At 38.5% G+C, this 10,862-nt stretch overlaps 1 protein-coding gene and 2 long non-coding RNA genes across 3 annotated transcripts; 2 read left to right on the top strand and 1 right to left on the bottom strand.

Moving 5' to 3' along the window:
- Positions 1-230: 230 nt before the first annotated feature.
- On the bottom strand, positions 231-1,693 carry LOC140813317 (uncharacterized). Its single transcript, XR_012113885.1, has 3 exons — positions 1,536-1,693; positions 640-859; positions 231-394 (listed from the first exon to the last, which is right to left on the bottom strand). It is a non-coding gene; the product is annotated as an uncharacterized lncRNA (long non-coding RNA).
- An 870-nt stretch (positions 1,694-2,563) lies between these two features.
- On the top strand, positions 2,564-4,105 carry LOC140813311 (uncharacterized). Its single transcript, XR_012113882.1, has 3 exons — positions 2,564-2,659; positions 3,231-3,583; positions 3,685-4,105. It is a non-coding gene; the product is annotated as an uncharacterized lncRNA (long non-coding RNA).
- A 1,040-nt stretch (positions 4,106-5,145) lies between these two features.
- Positions 5,146-5,628, top strand: LOC140809051 (pectinesterase inhibitor-like). The gene has a single exon (XM_073166520.1). It carries the CDS (start codon positions 5,146-5,148, stop codon positions 5,626-5,628), a length of 483 nt encoding a protein of 160 aa, XP_073022621.1.
- The last annotated feature ends 5,234 nt before the right edge of the window (positions 5,629-10,862 follow it).

The following is a 10,862-nucleotide window of genomic DNA, read 5'->3' as shown; positions in this document are numbered from 1 at the left end:
GAGATCCAATATTCGACAAAATCAGCAATTATTTGCAACCGGTTTCAATCCATTATTCTCTCTTATCCAAGCAAAGAAGCTTGACCATGCCAAAAAGGAAAAGCATAAAATAAACAAGCTATTCGAAGGAATGACACTCAAAAACACCAATAATAAAACCCAAAAAATATATAAACCAATAAACATAAGAAAACCAAGATACATATAAATCGAATTGGAAAAATTCACAAACAAAACAATTAGTATTCATGGCTCCCCTAAAGAAATAGTAAAATATACTTACATATTTTTATGTTGCCCAATCATTCTTCTATTTTCATCCTTTGTGAAACAATTGTTCAAAGGTGTCGATCACGCTCGGAAGCTCTCCCGTCACAGGATTGGGACATATATTCTAGTTCAATATATAATACAAAGGTCACATAGAAATTAAGAAAAAAAATGCCGTAAATTGAAATTCTTCCACAATGAACAATTAGAAAAAACAAATTAAGATTTGAAAGATCAGTCCCAAATATATGACAATTAACAAGTACAAAGAAATGAAGAGTTAAAGAAATACATGGGAAGTAAGTCTGATGAACATGAGCATGGGTGGCAAATGGGGAGACACAAAACTGTGGAGAAATGGAAAACAACCTATCTTGCAGTCAAGATTGAGCTTGATGATCTTATCCAGATAACTCGTGTAAATGTTGTGTAATATGCTTAGTTTGATACAAATTCTTTCTTTTGTCTAAATTTCCATGTTTGCTTGGCTTGAGGAATTTTGCAGCAAATCTAGTGCCCTTAGAAGAGAGCAACCAATCGGCCAGAAGTCAATCATGAAATCTTGACATATGAAAACATATGTGCTATCCTGTTAATCAAAAGTAATTAGCTTAATGTTGACCCAAATCAATAAATTAATAGTTTTTTTAAAACAAAAATATGATTATTTGTCATCTAGCATTGTCAAGTATACACCATACCAGAGAGTTGTAATTTTCTCAAGAATCTAACTGAAGTTACCTCATTTTTAAGAAGAAGAACCAAAGTATGGTATATTAGGTAGCCAATAATATAATATTTAATTGTGCAATAATTAAACATTGTGAGATGTGAAACCTGATTGACTATTTTTAATTTTATAATTACGAGAGAACTAAATATGGATGTTAAGAACTTCACTGATACATACAGAGCAATAACAATTACATAATCAAGAATCAAGAATCAAGAATACACACAGAGCAATAAAAAAAGCATTCTCTCTTAATATATTGTTATATTTTCTTACTAACCAAATCAAACCACTCGAGAAAAACATAATAATTTAGTCAATGGGAAACTTCAACAGAAATTCGTATCCACCATGGATTTGTTTCAATTTATTCATATATTAAAGGTTGTTGTCTTCGAGAAGAAACCAAAATTTAAAACTGCATAAGTAGACCCGAAAAATGCTATGGTACAATATTTGCATCTACTCAATCAAAATTTTTAAAAATTGACCATCAAAGATTGGGTTACTAGAATTAAGCAGCTTTCTTCACCTCAAAAGACTCGATGTCGATGAACTCTCGCCCTGCCTCTTCCGATTAACAACAGTTTTCTGAAAATCTTTCACTTGAAGCCACTTCCCGATAGGAAAAAAGGAACGATGATGTTGATTTGAGATTCTATGAGGCGGGGGAGATTTTGGGAATTCTACGAGGCGGGGAAAATTGGGGGAGAATGGTGGGAGAATGAAAATACTTAATAAATAATATAAACATAATTAAAAAATTATAATTTCGTATATAATAATATAAAAGCTATTTGGCGACGCACAGAGGACAATGAGTTACGATACGAAAGGATACTCCATGTTTAGCGACGTGGAGTGTACGATGCGTCGCAAAATGTATCAATGAAATATATTTTCCCACCAAAATTTTCGGCGACTCTTGTTACGCGTCGTGGAATGATTTACCAGTTTTGCGACGCTCTAGGATTATCTTTCTGCGACGCTTTAACTGAGTCATGTTGCTAAAGGACCCAGAACGTAGGAGGAAAAATTTCCCGCCACGTGTTAGCGACGTTGAATGTGCTCTACGTCGCCAAATAGTTACATTTCGTGACGTATTAATTTTGTCCAGTCGCCAAATAACTCAAAATAAAGGTGGGAAAATGGGTGCATACGATTCAATATTTCAGCGACGTTGAACACATTATGCGTCGCCAAATGGTACCATATGGCGACGTTGAATGTGCGATGCGTCGCGATAAGTCAGATTTCTTGTAGTATATGTTTGATGTCTGGCTTAATTTACACCTATACTATATCTATATATATATTCTATTGTTTCACTAATCCAGTATCTCCACAAAACACGTTTAGCACTAGAAAACTACGGATTAATGCATATGCATTATGCAAAATAAACAATAATGGAACTTTTTCATCGATCTAACTTCTATTCAAATTAAGGAAAACTAGCTAAACCAATGGAAAACGACGTTGATCACCTCATTGGCATTATTTGCATAAATATGTATATGCAGCAATTCATTAGTTCATGTGACATTATTATATGCTTAATTTAATTCAACGCAAGTTGAGCTGTGTGTGTAGCTTGTTTGTGCAACTTGAGTAGCAGTTAGACCAACAGATAGAAAGAAGACTCTCGATTGAAAGGTCAGGGATTATTTGTGTTGTCCTTGTTAAATTTTAAGTCATGTGAGAAATTTTCTCAGTTCATGTGTCGGAGCATCTGAAATTTTTGTTTGGGTCTATAAGTTTTTACTGTCTATTCCTCCAAAAGATTAACGTGTGTGCTTTATGCGTGATTTACGAAAACCAGAAGCATGCAAACTAAAGTTTCTATACCTTAAAAAACTGGGGTGAACGAAGGATTTGGGACAAGGAGATGGTTTAGATTTGTTATTTTTTTCATTCACAAAACGAGGATACCATGCTGGATCAGTCTACTGAGCTTATGATGACGGCTGTGTAGATATATATATATACATCTTTAAATAATACTTTTGTATACATACCATCATTGGCTCAATTAATGTACATCTTATCGAATGTGTTGAAGAATTGAAGGAGCATAACACTCGCAACATTAGGTAAGTCGAAGGAACTTCATGCGTTCTGGAATAAACCTGGAAACAAAATAAGCTGCTAAAACCTGTAAATATACCATAGATTCTCTCTATGTACCCGATTATCATTTACGTAAAGCACTGCAATTTCTTAACAGGAACCAAGGTGAAAGAAGCAATTATATATGGAGCCGATGTTCAAGAATTTCATTTGCATTGCAGCCGCCCTCATCTTTTGTGATACAATGTGCATTAGCAAAATTGACTTTGATAGTGTCCAAAGATGGACAAGGAAAATTCACCACTGTTACTCAAGCTGTCGCCGCAGCTCCGAACAAAAGTCTCCAAAGGACTGTTATCAAAATAAAAGCAGGCGTTTACTACGAGAACATAATTATTACCCCACAAAAGATTAATTTGTATTTCATAGGTGATGGAATGGATGTCACGAAAATATCTGGTAATAAAAGCGCTAAAATGGGCTGGAAAACTGACCAGACAGCAACAATCCGTAAGTAGTTTCATAGCTTCGTTTTTTCTTCAACTGAAAGTTGTGGAAACCAGTTAGCGGTTGCTCTATCAATATAATCGGTTTTGTTACATGTGTTCTAGGAATCAGTGCTGATGGATTTGTTGCAAGATATATAACGTTTGAGAACACTGCTGGTCCAAATATGTCTCAAGCAGTTGCTCTAAGCAACTATGGCCACCATTCGGCGTTCCATAGGTGTCGCTTCCTTGGGTATCAAGACACATTGAATCCTCAGTCTGGTACCCAGTTTTATCGGGATTGCGAAGTTTATGGTACTGTAGATTTTATATTCGGTGAGGCAAAAGTTGTCTTCCAAAATTGCAACATCTACGCACGCAAGCCATCAGCCGGGCAATCAAACACCATCACGGCACAAGGCAAAGAGACACCAAATCAGGAGTCTGGCACTGTGATGCAAAATTGCAGTTTTTCAGGTACGCTTGATTTGCTAAAGGAGTTTAACGTGAAGACATATTTAGGCAGACCTTGGAAAAATCATTCCACAACGGTGATAATGCAAAGTTTTCTTCACAAACTAATCGATCCCAGGGGCTGGTTGGAGTGGGAAGGAGTTGGTTTGGACAAAGTGTATAATGCCGAATATAGTAACCGAGGACCTGGTGCAAGTACCCACCAGAGAGTCAAATGGTCACATGTTATCAACTCCAGAGCTGAGGCCGGCAAGTTTACAGTGAGGAACTTCATTGATGGAGAAAGTTGGATTAAATCCAGTGGAATTCCATTTTTCCTCGACTTGTTATGATATAGTATAACGTTGAAAGAAAAACATAGTTTTGACCCAGCAATGTATATAGCCATAGAATTTATTTTGTGATATGTGTGCATGTGCTATCTTCTCAATATTTCTCGTATATATCTACATTTATTTGGTCAAAATATTTATAATTAAAGATGCATATGAAATCGGTTTGCAAATATGATATAACCGATCCATTAGGCTATCATCTCAATATATCTCGCATATATATACATTTATTTGGTCAAAATATTTATAATCAAGGATGAAATCACATAGCGAAAATGATAGTTTTAATCTTGCTTGTAACTACATTTCTTTGGTCAAAATATTTGAAATCAAAGATGAAATCACTTTGCAAATATGATGATAGATAATGGCCTTAATATGATATAACCGATCCTTTTAACTTCACTCTCTTCATCCAATTATATTTGTTGCACAAATTCAAAGATAATAAATTGGTATTGGGTATATCGACAAAGCAAAATAATAAAGTTGGTATGTATAATTCAATTTACAATCATGATATTTCACAAAATGGAAATACCGTATCTTGCTCAAATTAACGATATCTATTCCTTATAAGATACACTATTTTTTGATTTTCTACAATTAATATATATATATATATATATACTCCCTAATACAACCATTTACATTTATCAAAAAAAAAAAAAGAATTTAAAAACCAAATATATATACATACTAGTAGACAGAAATGTCTTCTCCTCCACTCACACAAATCTTGGTAATCCTCTTCTTTTTAACCCAAGTTATGTGCATGTCAAGCAACAAAAATGCTGCTTTGTTACAGCAAGTGTGCGAGAAAACACATAATTATAGTTTGTGTTTTTCTTCTTTAAAATCCGATCCCCGCAGTCTCAATGCCGACTTGAAAGATCTAGTTGTTATTACTATGGACGTTACAGTAGTCAAGGCAATAAAAATCTCAGAACTTATCGATAAATTGAACAAAACTGCGTCTGATCCGATTATCAAATCATGCCTTGATATATGTAGTTGGAACTACGAGGTATCAATAGGATATCTCCAAAAGGCTGTAAATGCTTTTGAGTCGAATTCTTATAAAGAATCGTACGGGCTGCTTACCGTTGCTACAATTGGACCGGGACATTGTGAGGATACTTTTGCCGAACCACCAGCTCGTAAGTCTCCGTTGACAGCTGCCAATGCCAATTTTGTTTCTTTGGTTACAATTGCAGAAGACATTCTATCGATTTTCATGAAGCATAAGTCGCCGTGACTTTGTTTAACCATTTTATCAATCTTTATTCTTATTTTAAGTGGAGGAAGTTTCAAATTCTCAAATATCCAACGTCCCATTATCTTTGAAGTTGTACTTGCATCGATGGATCTAATTTAAAATGATGGATTGGATTTGGTTTAATGAAGATTTGATACATGAATTTTAAATATCTCACATCTTGGATATATCTGAAATATAGCACAATTACTATTAAAATTATATAACTTGATATGAAGTTAATTTTTTTTAAAAAAAATAACTATGTGAAATAGATTTGAAATTCACTCAACTAGAAGAAATATGATTTTGTAGAGCTTAAATAAGCATTACATATATGAATATTAATTAGGTCTACAGTTTAATGCGCTCTTCTTAATTTTGTATGTCACGTCCTGAGCCCGGACCTGCTTGGCTGCACAATAGGCTCTTATAACAAATACTTATATTCGTCCTATATTTAGGAAAATGATTAATCTACAACTCAATTGTAACTTATTATAAACTAATTTAAATATTTAAGTTTTACCATGAACGCGACGACCTCGTCATGGTCTGACCTCTCGATGCACCAGCATCAGAAATCTAGATGTGACTTCTACAGGTTCAAAAAGTGACTTCCGTCATGTACCACTTTCCCCGCAAGTTCAAGAGATGGCTCTCATGCACTTAACACTTTGTCTCACAGATCACTTATTATCCGATGTTCCATTATGGTGATCGTCTCTGCTATCATTATGTCACGCCCCAGGCCCAGGCCCGGGCCTGCATAACTGCACAATTGAGTACCCCTACAGCAAATGCTTCGTGTTCATCATCACTTTAGGAAAATTATTAACTAAGTTGCTATAGAAATCCATTGTAGTACATTATAAACTAATTTTAAATTCTTTCTAATTCATTGCAAAGCCATAATATAATTAAGGTATATATATATATATATATATATATATATATATGGGTTCATATTCTTTCTTGTTCAATATATTGGGTAGTCAAATTCATGAAAACCTAACTCAACCGGAATTCAAGATGGTTCGATGATCGAGTTTTAAAGATTGACTTGACGAGTTCTCCGTTAATTCTCAAGCAACGATAAAATTGATATCATATTGTTAGTTTTGGAAAAATATACAGGCAATTATTATTATTATACGAATAATATACCACCAATAATTTTAAATTTCTAGAATCAGGGAAATGCAGTCGACATCAACAAGTTGTATCTGCAAATTTTGGATTAACGTGCATAAAAAAATTGATATCGTCGTTTCTATGAATGAATTGCTGGCACTAGCTAGATGAGGTTGTATTCAATCTAAAGTCATATCTTGCCCGTTAACTTTTTTATATTTCCCTTTAAGATCCACGATCAACGTCCATATATCAGACATTTAATTTACAACCAAATGAAGCCCACTTGAAAAAAAACAAAATTATTTTACTTGAAGTCACTAGACATCGAAATGTTACAAGTAGATGGATATTAATTAGCCAAATTCGCATACATTATATTTATTAATTCCTATGATTATTAATAATTATATAAATAGAGTGGCCCTTCAATAATTTATATCATAATGCATGGGAGATTCGATATTTATGTTGAATTTTTATCTATAATCCAAAGTTCTAATCTTCATTTCTCCACTGATCTTGTCTTCTCCAAATAAAAACAACACGCAGCATGTGTGTGTGTGTCTCTATATATATATATATATATATATATAGTACAGTAGTAGCACGAGCTCAATGGACATGCAAAAAAAAAAAACAAAAAACGAGTCGCCTTGGAAATAAAAAATTTAATTTAAATTCGAGATAATACACTAGTTTTATGTTTGGATCGATGGATTTTAGAAAATGAACTTCAAGTCATTGATTCAAATTTGCTGCCTTGCTTGGATAGACTAAATTAAAATGGATTTAAAATCTACTTCATATTAAGTCATGTGATTTCAAATACACCCAAGATGAGTGTCATTTGTGATACCCCCGGATTGAGGATGGGCTCGGCCCGCTCTCGGTAGCCCATCTAGTTGAGAACTCGGCATTCAGGGAAGCGCGAGAGGTCATCTGGGAGGTCATCCCAGCCGACCTCCCATAACAGCAGTTCCGTAGATCGGGAGGTCAGTCGACCTCCCACCGAGCCGACCTCCTATAACAGCAGTTCCGTCGATCGGGGAGGTCAGCCGACCTCCCACGCCGACCTCCCATGCCGACCTCCCAAGGTCATCCTTGTCCGACCTCCCATATCAGCAGTTACGACGATCGGAAAGGTCAGCCGAGCTCCCAAGCCGACCTCCCTGGCCGACCTCCAAGAAGGTGATATCGGGACGATTGGAGATTCTCGGCCGAGCTCCCGAGCCGAGCTCCCATAAGGTCCTGGATTCAGGTGGGCTCATACCTACGAGAGCTCTTACTCAGATATTAAGTGCGTAGCCCACAGAGATCAAAGCCCAGAAAGGTAAAGCCCATCAAAGATCTAATCAAATCTGGCACGATATCTAAACCAAATCTGGGCAAGATCTAATCAAATCTTTCGAAGATTCTGAGGATCCTAATCTGCCAAACTAGGACTCTATTGTTCTCCTATAAATACCAGGTTCCGTTCATTGTTTTATTAATTCATATATTCACATTCTCTCAGCACACACATTATCCTCTCGGTTTTCTGTTCTCTGACTTGAGCGTCGGAGGGGCTACGCCAGAACAACCTTCCGGCCCCCTTCTCACACTCTTGTTTGTGCTTTCAGATTTCGGAGATCTGACCCGAGCTCCCTAAAAGTACAAATCCGAGCTCCCCGCTCATTCTTGCAAGTACAAATCCGAGCTCCCCGCTCATTCTTGCAAGTCCAATCCGAGCTCCCCGAGTGACGTGCCGACTTTCCTGCCAGCGTTCCAAAGTTTGATCCGAACTCTCCAAGCAAGGATCTGACCTCCCAGTTAGCATCACCGATTTCAGCAATATCAATTGGCGCCGTCTGTGGGAACACTGAGCAAAGACGTAGATGTGAGAATTCAAAAAGAAATTGGGTGGAAGAGCTCCCAAGCATGCTATGGTCGTACATAACCACTCCGAAGATTGGCATCAGGGAGACGCTTTTCAGCTTAGTTTATGGAAATGAGGCAGTGCTCCCGGCAGAGATGACGAAGAGACCTCCCGAGTAATATTCAATTATGAGCGAAACAGTGAGAGGCGAGCGGCGGACTTAGATTTCTTGGAAGAAAAGCAGGAAGCCGCGGCCATAAGGATGGAAGCTTACAAGAGACGCACAGCCCAATCTTACAATAGAAAGGTCATTCAGATGGGCTTTCAAGTGGGAGACTTAGTTTGGAAGAAGGTTCAAGATGTGGACGTGGGAAAGTTAGATCCAAGATGGGAAGGACCATTCAAGTTGATGGGAAAGCTTAGTTCAGATGCCTACTACTTCGAAGATCTGGCAGAGAAGAAATTGAAGAGGCCATGGAATGCTTACAACCTCCGCAATAACATCACTTAGATATTATACCTTTAATTTCTTTTATTTTGTCAGTTACTTTTGTAGAAAAGACCTAAGTATTCGATGCTATATTCAGTTACATTATTAAAATTACACATTTTCTTCCAAAATTATTGAAGCTTACACGGGTTTTCACCATGTCTTGCAGAAGCCCCGGAGCTCACCTCGTCTTGGTTACGCCAAGTTTGAATAGGGTTTTCACCCTCAGTCAATTCAGGAGCCCAAGCTCACCTCATCTTGATCACGCCAAGCATGAATAGGGTTTTCACCCTCAGTCAGTTCAGGAGCCCAGAGCTCACCTCATCTTGGTCACGCCAAGTATGAAAAGGGTTTTGACCCTCAGTCAGTTCAGGAGCCCAGAGCTCACCTCATCTTGGTCACGCCAAGTATGATAAGGGTTTTCACCCTCAGCCAGTTCAGGAGCCCAGGGCTCACCTCATCTTGGTCACGCCAAGTATGATAAGGGTTTTCACCCTCAGTCAGTTCAGGAGCCCAGAGCTCACCTCATCTTGGTCACGCCAAGTATGATAAGGGTTTTCACCCTCAGCCAGTTCAGGAGCCCAGAGCTCACCTCATCTTGGTCACGCCAAGTATGAAAAGGGTTTTGACCCTCAGTCAGTTCAGGAGCCCAGAGCTCACCTCATCTTGGTCACGCCAAGTATGATAAGGGTTTTCACCCTCAGCCAGTTCAGGAGCCCCGGACTCACCTCATCTTGGTCACGCCAAATATGATATGGGTTTTCACCCTCAGCCAGTTCAGGAGCCCAGGGCTCACCTCATCTTGGTCACGCCAAGTATGATAAGGGTTTTCACCCTCAGCCAGTTCAGGAGCCCAGGGCTCACCTCATCTTGGTCACGCCAAGTATGATAATGGTTTTCACCCTCAGTCAGTTCAGGAGCCCAGAGCTCACCTCATCTTGGTCACTCCAAGTATGAAAAGGGTTTTGACCCTCAGTCAGTTCAGGAGCCCAGAGCTCACCTCATCTTGGTCACGCCAAGTATGATAAGGGTTTTCACCCTCAGCCAGTTCAGGAGCCCAGAGCTCACCTCATCTTGGTCACGCCAAGTATGATAAGGGTTTTCACCCTCAGTCAGTTCAGGAGCCCAGAGCTCACCTCATCTTGGTCACGCCAAGTATGATAAGGGTTTTCACCCTCAGCCAGTTCAAGAGTCCATGGCTCACCTCATCTTGGTCACGCCAAGTATGAAAAGGATTTTCACCCTCAGTCAGGAGCCCAGAGCTCACCTCTTCTTGGCTATTCCCAGCATGACAGGGGTCCTCACCCACACTCGGTTCAGGAGTCTCATAGCTCACCTCAGCTCAGCATAAATTTTACGGTTCAAAGTTATGGCTAAATGGCTGACCGAGCTCCTATGGCCGAGCCGAGCTCATCACTATTTTATTTTTACCCGGTCATTATGGTTAAGTGGCTGGCCGAGCTCCCATGGTCGAGCCGAGCTCAGAAATGTTTTGTTTTTACCAAGTTATTATTCTATTAAAAAGTTCAGCCGACCTCCCATGGCCGAGCCGAGCTCCCACAGCGCAACCTCCCATGGCCGAGCTTACCTCCCACAGCATGATATTACAGAGTTATTATTTTATTGAAAAGTTAAGCCGACCTCCCATGGCCGAGCTTACCTCCCACGGCATGATCTTACCGAGTTGTTATTTTGTGAAGGGTTGTGCCGACCTCCCATGGCCGAGCTTACCTCCCATGGCATGATCTTACC

The sequence above is a fragment of the Primulina eburnea genome, chromosome 1 (genome assembly GCF_022965805.1).
Source record: "Primulina eburnea isolate SZY01 chromosome 1, ASM2296580v1, whole genome shotgun sequence".
Taxonomy (NCBI): Eukaryota; Viridiplantae; Streptophyta; class Magnoliopsida; order Lamiales; family Gesneriaceae; genus Primulina; species Primulina eburnea.
This window is presented reverse-complemented; position numbering and strand designations above follow the sequence as displayed.